Source organism: Saprolegnia parasitica, assembly GCF_000151545.1.
Source record: "Saprolegnia parasitica CBS 223.65 unplaced genomic scaffold supercont2.1, whole genome shotgun sequence".
NCBI classification, from domain to species: Eukaryota; Oomycota; class Saprolegniomycetes; order Saprolegniales; family Saprolegniaceae; genus Saprolegnia; species Saprolegnia parasitica.
In genome coordinates, this window is record NW_012156395.1 from 464,150 (window position 1) to 488,127 (window position 23,978).

The 23,978-nt window shown below is 59.9% G+C and overlaps 10 protein-coding genes across 10 annotated transcripts; 5 read left to right on the top strand and 5 right to left on the bottom strand.

The window, feature by feature from the left end:
* Nucleotides 1–370: 370 nt before the first annotated feature.
* On the bottom strand, nt 371–4,274 carry SPRG_00186 (hypothetical protein; the record flags this gene model as incomplete). Its single annotated transcript, XM_012338293.1, has 11 exons — nt 371–751; nt 801–1,319; nt 1,364–1,764; nt 1,811–1,908; nt 1,953–2,095; nt 2,146–2,604; nt 2,662–3,057; nt 3,113–3,183; nt 3,228–3,442; nt 3,496–3,731; nt 3,789–4,274. The coding sequence occupies 11 exons, from the start codon at nt 4,272–4,274 to the stop codon at nt 371–373; spliced, it is 3,405 nt and encodes a 1,134-aa protein (XP_012193683.1).
* A 638-nt stretch (nt 4,275–4,912) lies between these two features.
* Nucleotides 4,913–5,738, bottom strand: SPRG_00187 (hypothetical protein). Its single transcript, XM_012338294.1, has 2 exons — nt 5,140–5,738; nt 4,913–5,095 (listed from the first exon to the last, which is right to left on the bottom strand). Exons 1-2 carry the CDS (start codon nt 5,713–5,715, stop codon nt 4,985–4,987), a joined length of 687 nt encoding a protein of 228 aa, XP_012193684.1. The 5' UTR covers nt 5,716–5,738; the 3' UTR covers nt 4,913–4,984.
* Nucleotides 5,739–5,830: 92 nt separating this feature from the next.
* Nucleotides 5,831–8,627, top strand: SPRG_00188 (hypothetical protein; the record flags this gene model as incomplete). The annotated part of the gene is made up of 5 exons (XM_012338295.1): nt 5,831–7,086; nt 7,133–7,203; nt 7,253–8,257; nt 8,307–8,417; nt 8,474–8,627. Exons 1-5 carry the CDS (start codon nt 5,851–5,853, stop codon nt 8,625–8,627), a joined length of 2,577 nt encoding a protein of 858 aa, XP_012193685.1. The 5' UTR covers nt 5,831–5,850.
* A 446-nt stretch (nt 8,628–9,073) lies between these two features.
* On the top strand, nt 9,074–9,783 carry SPRG_00189 (hypothetical protein). The gene has a single exon (XM_012338296.1). It carries the CDS (start codon nt 9,131–9,133, stop codon nt 9,680–9,682), a length of 552 nt encoding a protein of 183 aa, XP_012193686.1. The 5' UTR covers nt 9,074–9,130; the 3' UTR covers nt 9,683–9,783.
* An 882-nt stretch (nt 9,784–10,665) lies between these two features.
* On the top strand, nt 10,666–11,072 carry SPRG_00190 (hypothetical protein; the record flags this gene model as incomplete). Its single annotated transcript, XM_012338297.1, has 2 exons — nt 10,666–10,680; nt 10,715–11,072. 2 exons carry the CDS (start codon nt 10,666–10,668, stop codon nt 11,033–11,035), a joined length of 336 nt encoding a protein of 111 aa, XP_012193687.1. The 3' UTR covers nt 11,036–11,072.
* A 587-nt stretch (nt 11,073–11,659) lies between these two features.
* Nucleotides 11,660–14,028, bottom strand: SPRG_00191 (hypothetical protein; the record flags this gene model as incomplete). The annotated part of the gene is made up of 4 exons (XM_012338298.1): nt 11,660–12,037; nt 12,124–13,023; nt 13,134–13,571; nt 13,627–14,028. 4 exons carry the CDS (start codon nt 14,026–14,028, stop codon nt 11,660–11,662), a joined length of 2,118 nt encoding a protein of 705 aa, XP_012193688.1.
* Nucleotides 14,029–14,248: 220 nt separating this feature from the next.
* Nucleotides 14,249–15,033, bottom strand: SPRG_00192 (hypothetical protein; the record flags this gene model as incomplete). Its single annotated transcript, XM_012338299.1, has 2 exons — nt 14,249–14,342; nt 14,399–15,033. The coding sequence occupies 2 exons, from the start codon at nt 15,031–15,033 to the stop codon at nt 14,249–14,251; spliced, it is 729 nt and encodes a 242-aa protein (XP_012193689.1).
* A 124-nt stretch (nt 15,034–15,157) lies between these two features.
* Nucleotides 15,158–15,608, top strand: SPRG_00193 (hypothetical protein; the record flags this gene model as incomplete). The annotated part of the gene is made up of 1 exon (XM_012338300.1): nt 15,158–15,608. The coding sequence occupies exon 1, from the start codon at nt 15,222–15,224 to the stop codon at nt 15,606–15,608; it is 387 nt and encodes a 128-aa protein (XP_012193690.1). The 5' UTR covers nt 15,158–15,221.
* Nucleotides 15,609–15,896: 288 nt separating this feature from the next.
* SPRG_00194 (hypothetical protein) lies at nt 15,897–18,147 on the bottom strand. Its single transcript, XM_012338301.1, has 2 exons — nt 16,580–18,147; nt 15,897–16,524 (listed from the first exon to the last, which is right to left on the bottom strand). The coding sequence occupies exons 1-2, from the start codon at nt 18,137–18,139 to the stop codon at nt 15,970–15,972; spliced, it is 2,115 nt and encodes a 704-aa protein (XP_012193691.1). The 5' UTR covers nt 18,140–18,147; the 3' UTR covers nt 15,897–15,969.
* Nucleotides 18,148–18,881: 734 nt separating this feature from the next.
* SPRG_00195 (hypothetical protein) lies at nt 18,882–23,723 on the top strand (the record flags this gene model as incomplete). The annotated part of the gene is made up of 11 exons (XM_012338302.1): nt 18,882–19,226; nt 19,271–19,327; nt 19,384–20,434; nt 20,479–21,384; nt 21,435–21,850; nt 21,896–21,983; nt 22,039–22,454; nt 22,511–22,794; nt 22,849–22,966; nt 23,019–23,129; nt 23,181–23,723. 11 exons carry the CDS (start codon nt 18,882–18,884, stop codon nt 23,721–23,723), a joined length of 4,335 nt encoding a protein of 1,444 aa, XP_012193692.1.
* Between the last annotated feature and the right edge of the window lie 255 nt (nt 23,724–23,978).

Here is a 23,978-nt window from a genome sequence, read left to right on the forward strand (position 1 = left end):
CGAGGCATGTCGAGACCTGAATTGTGTGGCTGGCCTTTCCTCCTTGGTGCGGGAGCTCGGGCGTTCCCTCGTCGCGTGCTCGACACCACACAAGTCCACCACGCGGCTGCCACCTCCTGGACTATGTACCAGTACACTAGTAGAGTGACAACCACGCAATGAAAAAGTACATTTGTAAAGAGCCCCGTATGGCCAGACGCAAAGTGGTGTTGTTGTTGTAGCAAAGCGTCTTGGGCAATCTCGAGGCAATGAAGGCGACATCGCTCGAGGCCAGGATGCACGTTGCGTCAGGTAGAATGAGATGGATTTGTGGTGGTAATGGATCGAGTTTTTTTGCTTGAGTGGGTTTAACCTCTTGGTATTTCGTATCTTAGACACTGGCTTTGGCGCCGCTGTTGCTGCTCACTGTATGCGTGCCGTAGTACTTGATGAGGAGCTGGAAGCCGTCAAGCAGCCGTGCCTGGTCGGCGCTGCATTCCGTGCTAACGACGAGCGTCTTGACCGAGCTCACGATCGCAATGCACTCGGCGCGGCCGTACAGGAGGCTCCGCAGCGGGCTAAGGCCGTCTTTCAAATGGACGTCCGAGATGGTGTCGATGGGCAGAATGGTTTTTTTGGACTTGTCTTTGCGGCCACGCCAGTGACGGACTTTGCTCGGCGACGACGAAAGCTCCATCTCGGTGCACGAGACGATCTTGACCTCGGCGTCGCAGCGCAGCATGCGTGCGTGCGGCGCTCCCTGCCGTCCGTGCTACACCAGAAACATGACATAGTCGACACTCTGATCCCTTCTCAACTACCTTTTTGATGCGGAACCCGCGTTTGAGGTCGAGGAGAAAGTGCTCGAGCGTCGCTCGCTCGTCGTCGATCGGCACCAACGACGCCGTCGAGAACTGCTCGCTGCTCGTTGTGATGTCTCGGTCGCGTGGCGGCGCACTGCGTCGCTGCTTGTAGAGGGCGTTGAGGCCGAGCAGAACCTGGTCGAAGACCTCTTTCGACTCGAATTTGAACACGAGCGCGCTGTCGTCGAGCGCCGTGTGCAGCGTGAGGCAGAGGTTGTCGGGTGGGAGCCGGTCGCCTGTCGGCGACACGAGCGTCTCTGTGTCCATACCTGTCGTTGCGAAGAGCGTGTTGACGGTTCGAAGGTACGTCGAGGGCTTGAGATCGGCGCCAACTGCAATGTCGAGAATGGCGTCGACGCGCATCGGTGCTTTGGTTGTCGTCTTGCTTCGGGACTCGGTCTTCTCCCAGAGCAAGTGCTCGCCGCTGCTGTCGCAGAAGAGCCAGCGCTTGTTCCAGTGGTGGCGGCGCCGACTCAACTAGAGATGAGACGGTCAGTCGCGTTTCGTGGGGGTAGGGTTACCTTGAGCACGGCGACACCGTCGAGAAGGATTGAGATGCTACTTTGTGTGCTGGACGGGGCGCGGGACAAGGAAGCCTGCCCGGTGGAGACGAGTGGCGCGGAGAAGCGGCGAGGGGGCGTTGGCTTGATCGGTGCAGGCGTGCGACTGGGCACGCTGGGCTCGACAGGAGCGGCCACCGCAGGCTTGCGTTGCCGCCACCATCGCTGAATGTGCTGGATGGACTCGTCTCGCGAGAGATGTGGTGGTTCGAGGGCCTCGACACTGGCCTCGCGGACGCTTGGTACACGTTGCAACGGCGCGTCTTCTGGAGCGCGAACGGACTCGGGTTCGAGAACCACATCCGACGCTACGAGCGGACTCGTTTTCGACGGTCGGCGCTTCGTATGCGCATTCGTCTCATCTAGACGCACGGGCGTTGTGCATCGACAGCGACAGCGACATCCTACCTGGCTTGAACGCACAATTGAGTTGTTTAAAGGGCTCTTTGGCAGGCGATGCGGGGCGATGCGGCGACTTGGGCACCTGCGTCGTCATTGTCTTCTGGCTACTGTTGTTGTTGTTGCTGCTGCTGCTGTTATTGCTGCTGACTTGCGACACGGAGGCTGCTTTTGCTTGGGCGATGCCAGCGCCACAACGTTCTTGATGACGACGGTCACGTGCTTGGGCTCGTCCCGCGCGCAGAGCCCGCGCAGTCGGTCCAGAGCCGATACGGTGGTCCCGGGTTCGATCCCCTGTGGGACATACGCACCGTGCAGGGCCAAGTGCAGGATGCCGGCTGAACTTGCCCGAGCGACGCGCTCCAATGCGCTTCGTCTTGATTGTTGTTGTTGTTGTTATCACTGTTGTTGTTGTTGCTGTTGTTGGTGTTGCTGCTCGGGTCGGACACTTGCTCGGGAATCACTGGCAAGTGGCGATGGGCCCGGCGTTTTTCGAGAAAAATCTGGTACATTTGTGTCGACTGGATCTGGGTCGAGAGGGCGTGGTCTCGCGACGTTGGTTCGAGGAGCGACTGGATAACGTCGTGGATCTGGTGTGCAAAGGTATCGACAGCACTGGCGGTCCATGGCTCGTTGGCGCCAAAAAGTGGACTGAGCTCGTCCGCGAGCAGGTCGTGCGTGGGCATCGTCTCGCGTTCGTCCCAGAGAACGCAGTCGTCAAGCGGGTACACCCGCACGAGGCCAGGAATATTGTGGAATCGGCTCGGTAGTTCTTGGACGCCGATGAGAAATGGCACGGGCGCCTACATCCCAAAATCATCTTATCCAGCCCGATGCATCGTATATAGACACTTGACAACCTCAAGGTACTCGAGCAGCGTCGCCGGCAGCACGGCAATGACGGGGCCTGCCCACGTGAGGGGTGCGAGGAGCGAGACAAGGCCAAGCACGGTCGACGTCAACACCTCGAGGTCGTCGCAGACAACGACGACTTTGGCTTCGAGCAAAAGGCTCGTCCACGCAATCAGAAACGTAGGCATCGAGATGCAGTCCAAAACGATCGGCAGTGCCCACTGCAAGAGCAGCCCTGTGCATTCCTCGCGGTGGCCAAAGGGCACGACGCTCCGGCGGTGCGCGGGGCGCTTGAGGTGCAAGCGGCGATTCGACTCGAAGAGCGGAACGTCCAGAACCTGACCTGGCGGCGGCACCAAGAGCTCGGTCAACTGGCCAAGCTTCTTGGACAAGAGGTGCTCGAGCTACACGTGACATTATGTTCCGTCTTTCTACCATACTCACGAGATTTCATCGGACCTTGGGGGGGACGAGGGTGCTGAGGTCGTGCCACAATTGGGGCGTGGCGATCAGCTCGGCGCCGTGCAAGTCTACTCCATATCTTGATACGTGGCGGCCTCGTAGGAATGTGTACCGTGCAGGTGCTGCAAGAGAGGCTTGTAGAAGCTCCAACACGGTAGCTTGGACACGATGCAGTACGCGATCGGCACATGGACGCTGGACGCGTGGGGCTGCATCGCCACGTCTTTTGGCAGCGGGAGCCAGCGCACGAGGCAGCTCGCGTAGTGCATGTCTTGGCCCATGTCGCCGCCGCCAGACAAGACGAAGAGAAAGAACGACGGCGCCAGACTAGCCAGAGTAGGTTCAATGACGATGATGCTGATGGCCTTGACGGTGTCTACCTCTCGTCGTCGGCGTCCGCGAGCAGTCGAATGCCGTTGGGAAAGCAAAAGTGCTGGAGGCTCTCATACAGCGCGGGGCGTGGATATGTCGCGCACACGAGCGGCTCAAACACGGTCTCGAGCAGCGACGGAGAGATGACAACGTCGGTAATATCGGGGCCCACCACCACAAGCGTGTCCAAGAGGGGGCACCCCCCGTGGGGGAGCAAGCTCGTGTCGTGCTCGGGCAGTCGAATCTACCATCGACATAGCATCAATCTGTGCAATACGACGCAAGAGAAAGCGGAGGCGACCTGAAAAGGGGACGGGAGACGTTGGCGAGAGCTCGGTCGTCGGACCGTTTGGACTTTGGCATCGAGCTCAAGGATCTCGCTCGAGAGCTGGTTGTCTTGCTCGTCGATGTACGCGAGCATCATATCGAGCGCATGCTGCATCTCGCGGCGGCTGCTCTTCTCGGCGATCGGAAACGAGACTTCGTTGGCCTTGCACCACGACTCGACGAGTTGGAAGGCTTGCGCGCTATGGCCCAGCGTCTCGCCGTCGCCGTCGTCGTCGCCGGTTTCCGTCACGGTCGATGCTTCGAGCGGCTCCTTGGCCGCGTCCGAGTCAAAGAACCACTGCCGCTTGGCCTTGGGCGGCTTGGTCTCGCCGCTGCGTGCGCCGGTCCACATGTCGCGGAAGTTCCGGGCGGGCGACCGAGGCGCCTTTGTCGGCGTCACGCAGCGCACGCGCATGCCACCAAAGAGCGACCGCTTTCCGTCGTCGTCCGGCGGCTCCATGCATGTGGTCCCGGTATCTTGAAGCGACGCGGGAAAGGCGGCGTTGGATTGGTTGATTTTGTTGACACCGGCCCCCTACTGGAGGGCTACCGGATACTGTGCTGTTTTGCACCGCACTAGATAGGGGGACCTACCTTTTATAAATAGGTGGGTACCTTGAAAACGCGTATCCGGCGTTGCCAACCACTGACTGGCGCTGTGGCCTTTCTCCACTGGTCAGAATCCAATTTGCTTTCAAGTAGCCCAGTCTCTCGTCCCATAGTTCCAGTCGCGCGTTTAAAGTTAGTTAGTCGTAGTAGCCATTAGTTGTCGGCCGATGACGATCCAACCATTTGTCCAATTACTGCATGAAGCATCCGCGATGTGTAAAAGCATGTTTCTGAGGCCTAAGATTCCAAGTAACTCGATTCCGTTGACCCTCTTCTGTTAATCTGTCATAATGTCCATGCTGTCAACGTACATAATATTGTCTGACGCCGCCCACGCCGCCTCCTGTCTTGTCTACAGCCCAGAACAGCACCTGGAAGAAGCGACGTGCCCGCTGAGATCGGAACTCGGCTGTGCGTGAGCAAGGGCATGCGCCTTGGCGTCCGTGTCTCGCCTTGTGAGTTCCGACCAGCGCCAACGTTGCAGAGGTGGCGAAGTTGAAAGACGAGTCTCTATAGAGTGTTATCTGGTTTCTATTCCTGTAGGTATGACTTAGTACGGTGTCACGGCCCGGCTTCGCGCACTTCGTCCATCATGCCATAGACAAACTGAGCAAAGCTCGGGTCGGTCAGCGCCTTCTGGAGCTCGAGCAGGCGGTCCGCGTGGCTGTCAATCTACGCCGACAAAAGGTCAGATCCTCCAGCAAGGGTGAAGCTACCTCTTGGATGCGGCTGCGGAAATGCGGGTTCTCGAGGGCCTTGTGCACAAGAGTTGACGATGCGATCGCTTGCAGCTGCGCCTTGGTCAAGAGATGGATGTTCGCTTCGTCGTCGTCGTCTGCAATCAATGCAGGCACGACCAGCGCTTCGTCCACCGCATCTGTGACGTTCGTGTGTGCGGCGAGACGTTCGGCCGCGTCCATGGCCATCGCGTCGACGTCGCTGGGCTCGGCAGCAAGAACGGTCTCGACGGCTGCCTCTACATCTTCAACGATCGCTGGCACGGCAGCGATGACACTATCAGCGTTTCTGGTGGGCTCGAGGATGTCTGTCGGGATGGGCGCGGTCATCTCGCTGACCGATGGCATAGGCATGGGCTCGCTGGCCGATGGCGCAGGCACGGGCGTGGCCTCGGGGCTGCTTGTCGCTGGCGCTTGCTTGGCGGGCGCGGCCGGCTGGCCACAAGCAGCGTCCTTATGCAGCTTGTAGCATGGCGCCGAGCAGTAGCGCAGGCGGCAGACGGGGCATTTGTACTTGGACGGCTTCTCGTTGCAGACGCCGCAGACAAGGCTCATGCTGGGATCTTTGGGGCCGAACGACTTTTGACGAATCACACGCCCACGAAGCCATTTCCACCAATCAAAATCAACCAAAAGGCAATATTTCAAAGCATATCCACCAATCCTTTCGTCTCGCCCACGGTACTTGACATGTGGCAGCGACCACCGCCCGTGGCCGCGTCGTCGCGGGCGTCCCTTGTCGCGAGCGCGCGCTTGGCCCGCGAAGAGCGCGAGCGCGTCCGTCATGAAGAAGCCTGCGCGCGCTTATTGCAGCGCGTGCTGCATGGGCGGCTCGTGGCCCTACGCCTTGCGCGATCGCGGGCCGCGACCTTTGACAAGCAGAGCGCCGACCTCCTTACGCTCTTGCAGCTCGGCATCCCGCTGCCGCTTGTCGCCATCTTGCCGACCGTGCGCCTCGGTTTGTCGATCTTTCCGCGCGTCGTTGGCCGTCCGATCTCAGTCGAGCAGCGCGGCCGTCTCTTGCAGATCGTCCAGTTGCTGCAGACGCACTTGGTGCAGCCCAACACACCAGGTCTGCACGCGATCTGCGCGCACTATCCATCGCTCTTTGGGTCCGTGGGCCAGCCCATCTATGTCTTCGATCGCCTCTTGCAGCTCGTGCTGTACAAGTTGCACATCTGGCACGTCCGCGAGCCGCTCGACTGGAAGCGCCGATCGCCGCTCGTCGACTACCTTCTGCTCTTGCTCCAGCGCCTCGAAGCACCGGCGTGCAGCGACACGTGCGTCTTGTCGGCGATCCAGAAAGCGTCGTTTGCACGCATCCAAGCGTCGCACTTGTACGTCGTCGCGGGCCAGCAGATCCACACGGTCGTGCAGCACGCCAGATTGGACACGATTAACAATACGATTCTGCCGTGCGACGAGGCGGCGTACGCGGCAAAGCTCTTCCAAATCTGCATGCACAAGCTCGTGTACAAGCAGCTCAAGGAACCCGACTCGTGCTACGAGTCGTACTTGAGCATGGTCCACAACCTCCTTCTGCATGTTCCAGACATGGTCACGCGCATGGGCCACTACGTGACACCGATCCTCATTGAGTTTCAAGCGCTCTCGCCGAATGCGATCAACTGGAAGTTTGTGGCCACGATCCTGCGCCAAGCGGTGCATCCCGAAGCCGATGGCTCAAACTATGTGCTCGATGGCACACTCATGTCGCCCGGCTTTGAACAGGCCATGTACGCCAACCTTGTTGCACACCCGCACGGCGCCGTGTCGTCGGCCGACGCGCTCATCGGTGCGATCAACTGCTACAGCATGGCGATCCAGTCCGAGTTCATCGAGTGCTGTCGCCGCATTGAAGCGAGCGACGACGACGACAAGGTCGCACTGTACGGTATCTTTGACGACGTGCTTCGACTCGTCAAGGTAGATACCTGCGCATGCTTCTGCTCTTCCTACGATACGATCCTAGTGCTTCTCGGGGCGGGCGTGGTGTTACTGCGAAGAGGGCCGCGTCGCACTCGCGAGCGACGACATTGAACGGTACATTGCTGCCTTGCAGCCGCATGTCTCATAAAGATGACTGCTGTAGCGCCACGATGTTGCTCAAGCACATGCAGACGCTGCCACCAGACTCGCCGCCTTGCGTGCGCAAGGACGTCCAGCGCCTCCAGATCGACTGCTTCCTCGTCCACGCACGCGTCCAAGAGGCGCTCGGGCAGCTCCAAGGTGCCCACGACAACCTCACACTCGTGCTCAAGCTTGGCTCTAAATTGCTCGGTGTCGCTGCGTGGAAGCAAACCAAGCTCAAGCAAGTCGCACTGGCCGAGTCATTGCAGCAGCTGCGGCCAAAGAAACACTCGGATTGCGCGTCGCATAGCCCTGCCGTCCATGATGACCTGAGCCATAACAACGAGCGTAGCAACGACGATGCGCCACCGACGCAAGTCGTCTCGCAGCGGAAAAAGTCCCGCAAAAAGAAGCCGAAACCGGAGCTCGAAGGCAAGGAGAAGGCGCCATCCATCTACGCGCGTCTCCTGAGCGAACCCCGCGAACCGGCGCCGCATGGCCCGTCGCATGAGGAACTTGTCGCCGAGCACAAGGCCGTGACAGAGCGTATCTATGAACACGAGTCGGCGGCGATCACAGCGCGGGTGGCGGCCGTGACGCTTGCCAGGCAAGGTGCCAGCGCGCCGGTAGCCACGCCACCGGCTCCACGCCCGCCGGCTCCACGCCCGCCGGCTCCATCCGTGCCTCCGCCACTGCCCTCGGTGCCACCGCCGCCGCTGCCACCACCGGCGTGTGCACCGCCTCTGCCGACGACCCCACCACCGCCGCTGCCGCCACTGGCCTTTGAGAATGTGCCACATGCGCAGCCCGCGCTCGAAGACAAGATGGCGGTTGCCACAAAGCGGCTGCGGTCCCTCGACTGCCTCCTCGACGGTGCCAACATTGGCTACTTTCATGGCCGCAATCTGGGCCGTTTGAAGCGCAAGCAGAAGCGGTTCTCGGCGCGCGGCCTCGCGCTTGCGCTGAGCTACTACAACAAGGCGAGCACGCGGGCGATTGCGTTCTTGCCGCAGCGGTTTGTGGAGAGGTATCCTCTTGAGCATCTTGTTGATTGATATGCACAGCGTGACGCGTAGCCGCCACGATGGCAACCTCGCCGACGACGTTGATGTGCTCTTTGATCTCATGGCGAAGCAAGTGCTTTTTCTGACCCCTGCCGGCGTCGACGACGACTTGTTTCTGCTCAAGTAGACATCCTTTTCGATTGCTCAATCGATCGATGGCTCATGGGCGATGCGACTAGGTACGCGGAGCGGCACAATCTGAGCATCATCACCAACGACAACCTCCTCGACCACATTGAGAACGTCCAGCTCAAGCAGTCGCTCCTGCCCGTTGTCTTTGAGCGGACCGTCAAGTACATGTTTATCGAGGATGAATTTTTGCCTCTGAATTAAGAATTCTCGTGGAAAGCACTTGGGTCTCACGACGTTCAGCACATGTGGGACATCGCATCTGGTTACTCGTCAGCAATGCGATCGAACCAGGTCATCGCCATCGTGGTGGTGGTGGGGTTTGGCATCTTCGCCGCAATCAGGGGTAGGGCTGCGATTCCCAATGCCTCTGCACGGCGCGTTGCAAGGCCGGGGCCAGAGCCGCGCTGCGCGTCGTCACACGTGGTCGCTCTAGGCACGGTCCGTTAGCGCACGTGTCCCTGGTACAGTAGTTGGTTGCGCGAAGGGTCGTTGTCCTTGCTACTCAATTGAATGTTTTTTGTGTTTCGGTATACAAACGGCAAGGCAGTCTCAGTTTAATCGTCCGAAGCACCCAACTGAACCTGCCAATCAAACGGGGCAAAGTGCAACCTGGCGATCTTGGCTGCAACTCGTCGTGACGATGCACAACCGAATTTCACCCGTGCCCGTCAGATCCCTTAACAGTAGAAGTGTACGAGCAGAAAATGCTGCTTTCACTCTTTGCCCGCATCACGGGCTCGGCCAAGGTCATGGACAAAACCGGCCCGGACGTGACCAAGCCGAGCCGCACGCTCGCACCCACCACCGAGGACGACGAGACCCACGACGATGTGAGCATGCGTCTTCCTGAATTCGATAAGACCAAGACCATCCTCGACAAGCAGCGCGCCGCGTCGGCCGACGAAACCGAAGACGAGTCCGACGACGAGGACGAAGAGGATGACGTCGAGGATGGCCTGACGCACGACGACCTCGCGGAAGCGCAGTGGCTTCTGGACACCCTCCTTGAGCTTGTCGAGGCCGCGGCTACCTTTGGCCTCGAGGGCGACGAGATGTTTGACATGCTCTTGGCTCTGGACACGTGGCAGCGCGCGCTCTACGACGCGCCCGACTCGGTCCGGACGCGCCTCCCGACGCTTTCTGCGCTGCTCTCCTCCCTCAAGGCGTACGCTCGGCCGTTCAAGCAAGCGGATCTGTGGTACCAACTGGTCGAGTGCGAGACGGCGCTTGAGCAGCTCGCGGCGCCGCGCTCCTAGCGGTGTCGCGCATACGTAGTCGTTAGTCGTTAGTCGTTAGTTGATCTGTATGAATGGAATCGCGTGTCGTCGTGGGTCTGTCGAGCGAAGACAGCAAGGCCATTTACACTTTGTCTGCGGTCACTCCTATCCTATGGTAGGGCATGCAGTGGAGCAGGCTGCAGCACCACCTTGTTGCAACGCTTACTTGCTCTTCAACAAACGTAGTACTTTCCAGTCGGTAAAGACAGGGCGCAAAGGCGTGTGGCCGCCAAAAAAGTGGTCAATTTTAAAGCCGATCGGTAGGACCACCCGTTCCACGAGGCGTTGAGGCCCATTGAGATCGATACGGGTACCAGGTATGTATACCGGTACAGCTTACCGGTACGATTGCGGCGGCTATTGTGGCTGCTTGCAGCTGTGCGCATGTCAGCTGATCCTTTGCCCATCACTGCCGCACATCACGAAAGAATGTTGGTCACTCGGAGCGTCCCACTTCAAGTGCAATGGGTCAACTCGGCCGATCAAAATTCAGCCGACAACCAAGCACTGCTGCTGCTTGTGGCGCTGACGACACTGGCGCTGGCCACCGAGTGTGACGCGGTCTGGCAACTGCCGTGCCGCCAACTAGTGCCGCCCACTTTGAGCAGGCTCGGGAACCATTGGTCCGAGTATGTAAATACTTGAACAGTCCCGAGCCGTGGCGCCTACAACACCGACATGCCAGAGCTCGGTTGCTGCGCTGAGAATGACGTCGGTAACCAAGGCGAACCCGACGCTTTTAGGTCCTTTGGGCTCGTTTGGCAGCTTGCCGTCGAGTCGATCCGCTTTCTGTGCGTCGGCATGGCTTGTTTGCGCTGGACTCGGGGCTCGTATGTATCCAAACGCCTGGCACGCACGCTTCCGACGACGCAAGGGTATCGAGGCACCAGCAACTCTTAGTACAACAACAACGACAACGATCATGGAACAAAAATCAGCGCGACAAAGGTCTACTACAGGGCATGACTACAGGGCGGGTACGACGTCTGAAACCACCTGTTGACGGCTGAGCAATTTTGCATTCGACTGTCGCGGCTCACGCGTGTGCCAGAGTCGTTTGAGTCCACGTTCTTTGCGACCCAAGATGCGCTCGAGGCCATGACGGCGCAGTACAGCGACCAAGAGCAAACGATCGCGCCGCTCCGTCTCGTGCACGCCGACGTCGAAGCGCATCGCCAGACGCTCCAGGACCATCTTATGAGACGACAGCGACCTTGGCGACGCTGCAAGAGACGCACGGACGTGACCGACGCGGCTCAAGAGTACGCTCGCCTCGAGACCGAGGCGGTAGCACAAGTCGCTGCCCGCGATGCCCAGATCCAAGATCCTTAGCCGAGACCTGCGTCCCGGCCTCGCCTCTGGTTCGGGTAACGTTAAAAGTAACCGAGAAAGCGCAGTAGAATGAGCGCGCAAAATTAGTCCGTGTTCGACTCGAACGAGATAATAAAATGATGCTATTCTTACCGTGGCCGCGGCATCGATATGCATTTGACTTTGTTGGATCACTAGTGCAAAAAAGCATACACACTTCGAGGATCGAAGCGTGTACCAAATACTCATTGGTACCTGCTTGTCACGTCCGTGAACAAGGCACTTTGCAGCAAACACACCAAATGCAGACTTTCACTCTTCTACTGGCTGGGCGTACCCCAGCTTTCCGGTGCCTGTCTTTCTGATTCTTTTTGCAGCATTCGAGAAAGGAGCGACAAACTGAGACCATCGAAGCATGCATCACTGCCAACGCTCCCCTACATCTCCGGACCTTAAACAAGAACTAGCGTTTTCTATACGGAGGCCGAGCGCTGGAGAGGTCAAGAGATTCAGTGTCCACCTCGACCTCGATTTGCACTGGAGATCGCACCTCGAGAGATGGTGGACGCGCCTTTTTCTTTTGAGACCGTTCCGTTCATCTTGATTGGTTTTTCGCCCAACAATACTTTCTTCTTCCATTGGTTATCAGTTGTCTTTCTTGGCGGCAGCGCACTTCTTGACAATCGCAGGAATCAGCATTGCCGACGCCAGCGCGAGGAACCCGAGGAGCGTCTGCGTGTCGAAAATATCGCGCACGCTCGTGAGCTGCGCCAGCATCGAGCCCGCCTTGACCGTGACAAAGTTGTACGGCATGAGCCCGAGAAACGCCGCGGGAGCAAAGAGGTGCATCGGAATGCACAAGTACGGACTGGCAATGTTGAGAAGCCAATTCGGCGAGAAGGGAAAGATGCGCAGGAAAAGCAACACGAAGAAGAGACGGTTCTCGTCTTGGGCCTGTGTGATCTTGGCCTGGAGCACCTCCATCTTCCCGGGCAAGAGGTAGTCGGTGACGACGACGAGGCGCTCGCGCGAGTTGGAGCATGGCACGCATCGCACATGTTCATTGGTCGATCGACGATATTTCCTTATATACCTTCTCGGAAACGAACGACGTTGGCGACGACAGTGTGCCAAAGCATGACCACGAGCTCGGAAAAGTACGGCTGCGTCGTGTGTGGCGCTGATGCGTCGACAAACTCCATGACGAGCCGGAGCGTCGCGGCGAGGCCAGCCCAGTCGAAGTACGCAAACGCGTGATTCTTGTGCCAATCGCCCAAGCTCTGGTCGACCAGCTGGACAATCGCGGCGCCGACGTCTTCCCAGCCAAACTCAACGCACGTCGTTTTGAGCCACGCAACGTCGTCGCAGCGCTTCGCGTCGTCAAAAACGTCAATGCAGTGCGTCACGTAGAGCGACCGGAGCAGCGATGAGCGAGACTCTGAGACAAACGCTGTCATCGCAAGGACGTGCCGACTCGGCACGTCCGTGTCGCCGAGCATCTCCATGACGGCGGTCGCCAGCTCGGACAAGGTCGCGTACCCAAGTGGCAGCGCCTTGTGCGGGGCGTGGAAAGCGTCTTGAAGCAACTGGAACGCCGCAGCAAAACCGAGAAGTCGCACGCGGTGTTTCTTGGGCCAAAAGAGAAGCACCCGAGACGAGAGATTGTCCAGCGAATGGGTGGCGACCCACTTGCCGACGGTGCGCCCGACGAGCAGCGACGTGGGCAAGTCGTTTGGCAGCGGCGTCTGCGGATGCATTTCAACATCGATGATCGTGCGTGGCGGCGGCAGAATCGGCTCGAACGTCGTGCCAAAGTTGGTGACAAAGTCGGGTACCGGCTGCAAGCGGAGGTCAACGTACGAGTTGTCGCGCGCATAGACGCCAAAGTCCTCGTGTTCGTATTGCTCGTCCTCGTCGACATAACCCGCGTCGACGGCCGCGGCGTCGCAGCCCTTGATGACATCTTCGAGGGTCGTTGGGTCGTAGCCATCCGGATCTGGAGTGGGTGGCTGGACATCGCAACGGTTCACTGATACGCCGCTGCCTGACCGGCGCACTAGTTGGCAATGTCGAATGTTAGCTCGTTGTCGAGTTCGTCCTGCTGATCGTCGTCAAGCACGTCATCGATGTCGGGGATGAGCCGGTAGATGGCGTCACGCACGTCTTCCAGCGCTTCCTCCGAGGGCTCTTCGCGTCGTGCGTCCGTCAGCGAAACGAGCGCGACGTCAAACGTGCCGGCAGTTACCAGGCTGTCGATAATGGCGGGTTTAAAAGCTGGGTTCTCATCGAGGTAGGGCCATGTGCTGGAGACGCAGCGATACGCATACGAGGTTGCCAACAGGCGTGGCACGGCCGCCAACGACGACAGCATCGACACAACGTCCTCCCGGTAGGCGGGTGCTGTTCGCTGCGTCGGCGCATCGACGTGCTGCACAGCGTAGACAAGGTACGCAGAGCGTCCAGCCGAAAGAGGCGCAAGCTCAACGTTGCAGTCGACGTACCACGCGGCGCAGTTCTCGCCCGATCGAGCTGGAAGCAGCTCGAGTGATTCCGAGCGCTCGCCGTGCGTGATAATGACGTTCCGGGGGGGGTGGCAAATCAAGCGCCACGACCAGCGTCCACGAAGCATCGCGGGTGTCGAGCGGCGAGAGGCGCGGGGTCGTGTTGATGCCATCGAGCGTCAAGTGCGAGAGCTTAAAGACGCACGACCCGAACGGACCAGCGAGTTGGGTCGACATGTCATCGAAGACGCTTGCGTCGACTCTGAGATTGACAGCATTTACGGGCACGATGCACGCGCCGTCAGCGGTCACAAATGGCGCGAGGTCGTCGTCGGTGACGTCGGCCCATGGCAACACCCAATGGCCCAAAGCGTTGCGGACTTCAACGTTGGTTCCAATATAAGCATGCGACTGCACAAGCGAGGCGTCTTTGTCCAGCTCTTTGACCGCCGTCACGTAGCCATCAGCGAGCGCCCTGACCGCCGCCTTGGTCCGCGTCAGCCCTGCTGCCATCTCTTGACAACCGACAGCAAACTCGATTTGCCAGCAATTTGTATCCGGATGCAACATGGACAACGTGATCTGCGTCAAGCGTCCAAAGCGACAGTGGTAATTCAGTCGACAAACCAACGGCATGACCAAGGTGGTGTCGCTCCTGCTGCAAGCTGACGGCGGCCAATGACTGCAACGCGTGCGCGCAGTCGGGCAGCTGCAGCGCCGCCCACGCGAGCGGCTACGACACCCCTCCGAGCGTTGTTGCTGCGTGCGCACCAAGAATGCGTTGACCCAACGCTGCAGAGCCCTTGTTCGTGTACCCGCATGCGGGTCTTTTCATTAGGGATCATACTTGTCACTTGCTAACATTTCGATATCCAGTGGCGACCCGACGACGCTGTCATCCACGAGCAGTGTATTGGCGGTCGAGCCCCGTCGTGACGGAGCCTCGGTGGTGGCGCGACTATATTGGAATCGCAATCGAATCGCCGCAGCGCAGCGGCCCACGGCAGAGACCGCGTACGCCCAGAGCCGCTTGCAATCTTGAACGCGGCTCGGAAAGTCAAAGCAGCAGTAGAGTAGAAAGAGCGTCATGGTGCAACCAAGGAAGAGAAACTCGGACATCATGAGCAACGACCCAACGACGATATCGAAGAGCGATTCCGGCGGCGTGGGCGGTGCGCCGTCACGCAATGTTGCCGTGCACTCGCACTGGAGGTCGTCAGCGGGCTTGCCGCACGCTTGCTGCGCGCCGCAGCAGCACATTTCACGGAGCCCGCGCTTCTGAAACGAGCCGCAAAACTGGCCCGGGAGGTCGTGGTACGCGGTGGAGCAGTTGCCGTCCAAGGCGCAGGCTTCGCACGGCGTGAGGGTCGCTGGGTCCAGGCGCGCATGTACACTTAGTAGCAGCAGCGCCACGAGACTCAAGACAGTCGTTGTCATCCGTAGCAGGTTTGGATTGTGGTGTTGACATAGCCAGGCGGGCTTTTCAAGCAAATTCTTTTTTACATTGAAAGCAAACATTTGAAATGCTCGCGGCCCTGAGACATAGTCAAATCAAGTCGATGGTGCAGAGGATTAAAATGAAAATTATATATATATATAAGATGAAAAATAAAACTATGCGATGGGCACGCAGAATGTGCAGCAACAATCAACCGCACCACAATCGGACTCCGTCCTTGGCACACAACAAAGACGCGTGCAAGAAGATGAAGCTAGCTCTGCTAATGCTACTACTAGCTGCGAGCGCGATGGCGCTCGAGGAGCCCTTGACGTCCGACGCCTGTGCGCTCTGTGCACGCGACGGCAACTGCTCCACTGCGCACCGCGGCCAGCCCGGCCAGTATTGTGGCACGTACATCAAGCACGGGTTCCAAGAAGTGTGCTGTTGCGGCACCAACCAGGTCTGCGGACGCCCGTCAATCGACCTCCAATGCGAGTGCACATCAATCGTAGTCGAGAAGGCGCCGAGCAGCAGCGACGCGTCGGATGGCACCATCCTCGTGGCGGTCCTTCTCGACTTTACCATCATCGGCGGGCTCTTCTGGGCCATCTACTACTGCTGCTGCCAAGCCCAGACGAGGCGCGGGGTGTAGCACGTCGACAAGCACCCATTTCTATCGAGATATCAACACGCCAATGGCTACTTTCATTCCATCTTGGTGCGTCGCAGAGCATTGGTGCAGGATGATCCTGGACTCGGTCGATTCGACGACCCTGCCACACCACCGATACAAGTAGCTCGCTAGACTGGTTGCGTTGGGTTTTGCAAGCACCTTGAACGTCGTACTAGTACGCACCAAGTTAAATCAGTCATATCCTTCTCGCCTCCTCCATCGGTGCGCCCGAAGCTGAAGCACCAGTTTGAAACAAAAAAAAGAGACGGAAGGTAGAATATACGATAGTTGAAAAGGGTGGGAGTTGTTCTTAAATCTATGACAATGGCAAGCCGAGGACTTACTGGCCGTACTTGCGACGCTTGAGTGCGTCCGGGAGCGCGTGCAGCATCTTGAAAAACGGCGTTTCCACCAACACGAGCTCGGGCAACGTCGACGTTGCGATAAACTCGGCGTACGCGATCGGGCCATACTTGTCGACAAAGTGGAACGTCGAGGCCGGCGCCACGTCGGCGTCGTCACCGGACGTGTCGTCGTCCTTGGCCGCGACGCTGAGACGCCGGCGCTTCGTGGCCTTGGCCGCCTGGATCGGCTGGTCAATGTCAATGTGCAGCAAGAAGCGCTGGCTCCAGAGCACGATCGAGTTGGGCTGCGTCGGGTGGAAGAGCACGCCTTGGAGCGACGATGGCAGCAAAAAGAGCTCCTCCGGGAGCTTGTGCGCGTTCTCGCGGCTCCAGTCCGTGAGGCTCTTGCGCTCGACGTCGTAGCACGCAAAGTGGTTCGAGATCGTCGTCGCGACCAGCGTCTTGCCGCTCGGGTGCAGCGCGATCGCCGTGTGCATCGACGCGGGCGTCGGCAGCTCGCAATAGTACTGCATCGAGTCGAGGTTGAACACCTACCCCCACATACAACATGAGACAACGTGCCAAAAAAAATACAAAATCAAGTACCGAGAGATGGTTGCCAATGTCACCGGACGCGAGCCACTGGCCGTCGCGCGAGACCGCGAGCGTCTTGGTTTGCAGCGCATGCGGCGTCGAAAACGTCTTGAGCACGCTCAGCGAGTGCATGTTGAGGACACGGACGACCACGTCGCCCGTGATCAAGTGCGCCGAGTCGGCCGTGAAGAGGAGCGAGTACGCGGGCTGCGCAATCGCGGTCGAGAGCGGCACCTTAGTCACGTTCGAACCCTCGAGGCGGAAGACCTTGAGCTCGGTCGCGGTCGAACAGGCCACGAATTCACCGTTGGGCGAGATGGCCGAGGCCACGAGGTTGGCGTCCCCCGTCATCTGAAGCTGCGCAAGGAGCTTGGGCGCCGCACCCGCGAGGCTCCAGACGTCGAGCGCGGTCGTGTGCTGCGAGAGCAAGAGGCGCTTCTCGGTCGCGAGCGCGAGGAACTGGCGCGGCGGCAGCGGCGAGATCTTGTTGGGGCGACACGTGTTGTACTTGATTGTCGGGTACGTGATGAGGTGCGTGTCGACGCCGCCCGACACGAGCAGCGGGTCGTCGGCGTTGCCCGAGACGGCGAGCGCGCGCACATCGTGCGTGTGCGCGCGGTGGCTGTACGTGTAGTTGAAGAGCTTGGTCGTCGGCGACCGGCGCAGCGAAATGACTTGGTTGTCAATGCCAGACGCGAAGAGCAGTGTCTGTGTCGGGTCCAATGCCATCGCAAGCACGTCGGCCGTGAGCTGCGCAAACGTTTGCATGAGCGTGCCCGTGATGCCGTCCCACGTCTGCACGTTGCCGTTCGAGTCGCCCGAGATGACGGTGAGGTCGTCGAGCACAAGGAGGCTCCACACAACGCCGCGCGGGTGCTTGGCGTACCGCTCGAGCGTCATGCGCGACTCGTTGCGACCTGTCGTTGCGTTCCACGTGTAGATGACGCCTTCGTCGTTGCCGCTAAAGAGCGTGTCCGAGATGGTGTGCCACGCCAGCGACACGACGCGGCGACCGGTCGCACCGAACGCCTTGCGAAAGTAGAGCGGCTCGTCGGTCTCCATCGTGAAGAGGCGCACGCGGCCGTCTTCGCAGCCAACCGCGAGCGTGTTGTCCGACGCGTGGTACTGCATGCACCAGATCGGGCCACCGTTCGCATGCAGCGCATGCGTGAAGCGAAGCGAGTCGAGGTCGATCTCGCGGATCATGCCGTCGAGCGACGCCGCAAAGAGACGGCCGGTCGCCGTCCACTGCACGCTCGAGGTGACCGCCGACCCGCGGCCGCCGACGACGGCGTGGAAATGCACGTCGTGGCCGCTGACGTTCCAGAGCTCGACGTCGCCGTTCTGGCGCGCGACCGCGAGGCGCGAGCCATCGGCGTTGTACGCGAGCGCCGTCACCGTGCTCGGCTCGTACTTCAAGAAGCGGCAGCGGTGCACCTTGCAGGCAGCGAGGACCGAGGTCGGCGATGGCATGTCGCCTTCGACGCTGTCGCCGTCTTCTTCGGTCGTCGTCGGCTCGGCGATCGCGGGCGTCTTCATGGCTTCGGCCGCGCGCTTCGTCTTCGGAGCCATACTCGTGGAGGATGCAAAATGGCACCAACCACCACGACGCCCAGGCCATCGACCAGTCATTTTGGGCCATTTCAGTGTCCGGATAAAAACGATCTTTAGCGGACATCCGGATACTCGACGTTCCCGCCAGCTCCCGGTCAACGTGCAGCGGCGATCCCAAGCATGGCAGAAGCGCACATCCGACGACGACGCATGGTACTTACAATGGAAATGGCCGACAAGTGAGGCAAATGCGATCGGTCGTCGCAGGAAGGAGCGTCGGCCTGCTGCTGCACCGTCTGCTGCTGCTACGACGAGCTCGAGCATGAAGGACGTGTGACGACTGCCGACCAGCTACATGTATGCTGCTAGTCTACCTCGCTGAGCTGCTCGACGTGCTGTATGACCTACGACGTCCACTGTGCTAGCTTGACACGACGGCGGTAGGCGGTCAACTGGTGCCACCAGGGTACCCTACGCTACCGATGCATTTGCCTCGCACGTGAGCCGATGCAGTAGCAGATGAATCAAGGACAGCAACTGCTTGGGCCCGCTCAGCACGACGCTCTGCTGCCGCGCCAACGCCAGCACGTGCCCAAGCAGAGAGATGTAGCCAAGTGCAACTCGACTGCAACCTCGACTGCAACACGGCAAGTCGGGCTGCAACCGGTGTATCGATTCTGAGAGGTATTCAATACCTCTCAAACAGGATCGCAAATGAGCGCAATGTACATTTCAGATTCGGATCATCGCGGTTGCAGTCATGTCCCTTGCGGAGCACCAGCGCGAGATGCTGGCGTTGGCGCGGCAGCAGAGCGTCGTGCTGAGCGGACCCAGCCGCATTGGCAAGACGCACGTGGCGGCCATGCTTGCGCGTGAGATGCTCGACGACGCCTCGTCTCGTGGCCAGCTCGTGCTGGTGGTCGTGCCCGGGACGAGCCAGATCCCGGACGTGTACGCGACGATGGCACGCGTGTGTCATGCGCGCATGGGCGGCCAGCTACCAACGAACGAGCGTGCGTGGCAGACGGTCGAGTACATGAAGGCCCAAGTCGCGTCCGCGCAGGTGCTCGTCCTCACCGCGTCCATGGTCGGCCTCCTCCTGCAAGTACGCTCGCCTCATTGCGTGCTCAAGCTACTGATGCAATGTAGGAGAACGTTCTCGCGCTCGAAAAGGTCGCGCTGCTCGTCTTCAAGTGCTGCGAGAAGGTATAAACTCGGACTGCAACTGCAACCCGACGACTGCAACCCCGTCCACGTGGTAGATTCACGAGAGCATCCCAATGTTTTACCAGCGACTCTTTGTCAAGTACGCCAAGCTGCGCAAGGCGACCCAGCCTCGAGTCGTCGCGCTCACGACGCTGCCGATCTCGGCGCTCCATTTGCATGCGACCAAGAACCCGCTTTTCGCCTACACGACGGCGTGCAGCATGACGCTTGCGGCCACGCGCACCAACCACGACCTGCTCGCACCGCTCTTCGCCGAGGTCTTTGACACAACCTCGTCGTCCTCCTCCTCCTCGGCGCTGGTGTCGGACCCCATCGCCTTTCTGCACGGCGACAACGAAAAGCACGTGGACATTACGGCCGCGTACCTGGACTTGCACCGCGGCATCGCCGACGACGCTAGCATCGCTAGCCGCAAGGACCGGTTCCTCAACGATGCCAGCGCTGTCTTTACCCACCTCGGACTCTGGTGTTTTGTGCAACATGTCCTCCACGAGCTCGCGGGCGCGGTTGCGTTTGCCTCGTCGTCGCACGCCAAGAGCCTCCTTGCGTCGACGCACCTCAGCATTCTCTCCGAGCCGATGCCAACGATCGCGCTGTCATCATGCAGCATCAGCGAGCACGCAGCGAGCATGGCCGCCGCTGTGGCCGCCGCCACCCGGCTGCACGCGTGGCTCACCGACCTCTTGGGGAGCGTGCCGCTGGACATGGCGACGCCCCGGCTCACGCAGGTCGCCTCGCTCTATCGCACCTTTGTCGCAAATGAAAGCGCGCTCACGGACGCACCGCTGGCGAAGCGAACGTGGATCTTTGTGCATCGTCGGACGCACGCGCGGGTCGTGGCCGACTACTTGACGGCGTCGTTTCCGCGTCTCCCGCCGGCGTGCAGCATGATCGGCCAGGACGTTGCGTACGGAAGCGACGGCGTGGCGTCCATGGGCGATGTCATGGCAGCGTTCAATGAGCGACGGAACCTTGTGCTCGTGACGACGGCGCTCACACACGAGATGGACCGCGTGGCGCCGTGCGACCTCGTGCTCATTGCCGACACGTTGCACGACCAGCACAAGCTTCTCGACTTTCGCCGATGTACAGTATTTCTCTCGATGTACGACCTCCTAGGCTATGAGTAGGCGCCGACGCGGTTGTGGGTGTGGCCCGCTACTTGGTGCCTGGCACCGAGGCCGAGATGACCAAGTTCCAGGCGCTGCATGCCAAGATGGCGCGGCTCGTCCAGATGGAGATTGCAAACATGCCACACGAGGTGCTCGAGCAGCGTCTGCAGGCGGTCCGCGCTGCGCTCATGCCGGCGTTGCCCGACGGCTGCCATGCGTACGCCTTTTTACGTTTCTTATTTTTTCTTTTTTTCTTATTTTTTGGAAACCATGAGGTTGATACGTTGATACGTAGGTATGTCGTGGTCCACGACGACACGCAGGCGCGACTCGACGTTGAGAACAGTGTCGAGACGCTGGATGCCTTTTGCAAGACGCTGCCTGGCCTCGCGATTGCCGACCACCGACCGCAGTACACGTATACGCACCACGTGGTCCAGGCGAGCATGTCGGTCAAGCGGCGCCAGCGACTCGAGGCGGGCCGCAGCCTCGACGACGACGACGAGACGCCGCAGCGCGTCGAGTGCGATGCAAAGCTCCGACTGCCGCCGATGCTCGGGATCAAGGAGACGCTCAAGTCGCCCCGCGTCGACTGCGAGAAGCACGCCAAAGCGATTGTGGCCTTTCTAGCGTGTCAGCAGCTACTCAACCACGGCTATCTAGACCGGTCGTTTCGATCGCGGCTCCAACGCCACGTCAGCGCCCCATCGTCGTCGTCGTCGTCGGCATCGACAGCGTCGGTGCCCGTGGAAACCGAGACGCAGAGCAGCTATGAAGTGCCCGCGACCACCGCGATCGATCTCGGGCTGCGCTCGTTGCGCGATGCACTCGCCGCGACGACGGCGAACTCAACGCTGACCATGTACCTCTACCCGCTGGACTCGCTGGACTATGGCCTTTTGACGACCATGCCACTGTATGGAGGTAGGCGCCAGGATGTCGACCTGCTTGTTGGAGCTTTTTGCATTCTGTAGGCACGGTGCGGGACACGCCGTGGCGCTACGAGTTTGGCACGACGCGCTGCATCTTGACGCCGGCGCTGGCGACCGTGCGCATGGCGCATGCGCGCGTCCTTGCCATTTCGCGCTCGGATCTGCGCGACTACGTTCGGTACCATACGACGCTCCTGCGATTGGCGTGCTACGGCGTCGCGGCGGCGGAGGCGGCGATCCGGTCCTCCGATCCACTGCGGGAGTTTTCCGCCCGCAACGACAAGGGCTACGTGGTCGTGGCTTTGAAGAAATCGGATGGTGCGATCGACGTCGAGCACATGCGTGGTGTCATGGGCTCGTTTCTGACGCCGGCGTGGCCGTTGCCGCCGCCCGAGTGCCTCGCAGACGTCGTCTGCGTCTCGAAGAAGCGCAAGGACGTGACGTACTGCATTCAGCAGGTGTGTGTGTATCCATGGTTTAGCTGTACCACAGTGTGCGCTTAGGTGACGACAACCAATGTCGGTGACGTGGCCGCGCGCGTGGTCGCTGACGTGGATTACTGGAGCTACACGATCCGCCGGGCCAAATCGGGTACGTAAAAGGTCTCGAGAGAGAGCGTTGGTGATGGTGTCGTCTTTTGAACTAGCACCCGGCAACCCGATCCTTGGTCGATGGTACACCAAGGACGATCTGCTGCGCGCCGAGCCCGACCAGCCGCTCGTGTATGCGATCGAGCTGCCGTCAGCGCTGCCCATCATGCGCCACATTATGGACCGATGTCCGCAGTGGACGTCGACCTTGGACCAGAAGGAGCGACTCATTTTGCCCGACCAGACCTATATCCTTGGCCTCTCGCGGTCTCGGTATGTGCAGGCGTTTGGCTTGCTCCCGCTGCTATATGAGTTTGAGCGCAAACTGCAGCTGTCTCGGCTCATGGACCGTATTGGCGCCGACATTGACTGGACACTCCTCAACGACGCGACGTCCAAGCCCGCGTACGAGACGCTCGAGACACTTGGCGACTGCTACCTCAAGCTCGAATCGACGTGGTTCCTCTACGAGGTACGCCTCGATTTTGGCACGGTATCAATGTATCAACTCGATACGTTTTGGACCAGCGCCGCTGGGACCTCGCCAACGAAGGCGCGCTGCACATGACGCGCACCGACATTATCCGCAACGATCGTTTGTGCCTCAAGGCGATTTCGCTCGAGCTGCACAAGCTCATGACGCACCCGAGCATCCTGGATACGCAGCCATTTATTCACTGGAAACCGAGCTGCGTGGGCCGGACCCCGCAGTCGCTCGTCGCGCCCGTCAAATGGGTCGCCGACACCGTCGAGGCCATGTGCGGCGCCTACATTGCGGGGCTCGGCGAGCGTGGCGGCCGTCTCTTTCTGTCGTACGTGTGATTCGTCGCCTCGAAAGATCGGGTTTCGAGTCTGCCATGCTGTAGGTGGCTGGGCAGCGAGACATTGGACCCGGTCCAGTTTGCCTATGCTCGTCCGCTGCTGCCACACTGTACGCCGCAACCGCGGGCGACGCTGCCATTGTCGCCCCCGCCCCTCGACCTGGTCCGTGCATTGGGGTTAGGGTTGTAGACATGTCGCATATCTGGCTGTATAGGCGGCGCACGGGCTGCAGCTTGTCGCGTCGCACTTTGACGATCTGGGCGACCGCCTGCGCATCGTCGAGGCGTCGCTCAAGTACGAATTCCGCAACAAGCGCCTCCTCGTTGTACGTTCTCCATGTTGTAAACTGGTTGGTCGACACGATTGGTCCATGTAGGAAGCGATTGCGCACCCGTCGGTCGCTCCCGTCTTGCGCCAAGCCGACGCTCGCGCCACCACCACCACGTTCAAGGGCGACTACGAGCGGCTCGAGTTTCTCGGAGACGCGCTCATCGAGTACCTCGTGCTGACGTATGCGACGACCACGTACCCGAGCTGGCAGCCGGGCGACCTCACGAATTGGAAGGGCGCGACCGTCTCGAACGACGCGCTCGGCAAGACGGCGCTGATTGCGTTGCATGTCGATCATGTGATGCTCACGGGCGCGGTCAAGATGGACCCCAAGATGACGGCCAACCTGCGGCTTGTCAAGCACCAGTTTGCACGCATTCGCGCGGGCATGCCCGTGGAGGCGTCGGCGCTCGACCACGTGAGCATGCCCAAGATGTACGCCGACGTGTTTGAAGCACTGGTGGCGGCCGTGTTTTTGGACGCGGGGCGGGACCTCGTCACGATCCGCGACGTCTTTCTCGCGCCGCTTCTCGAGATTGTGGGCGCCGACGCGGTCGCCACCGTGCAGCGTCGCCACAAGGCAACGTAGAGTCGTCGCTCGTGCCTCGTCGCGCTTTTTTGTATGCGTGCCGTCAATAGCAATCAATCAATCTTTCAATCAATCAATCAATCAATCAATCAATCAATCAATCAATCAATCAATCAATCAAACAAACTCTGTCGTTGGTTCGAGAGCAAGATGCACCCCCGCGCCGCCGCCTGCGCAGCCACGGCCCGGCGAACGAATGAAGAAGAAGGAGATTGCTAGGCTCTTGTTAAGGGATTCATGACATGATTGACCCTA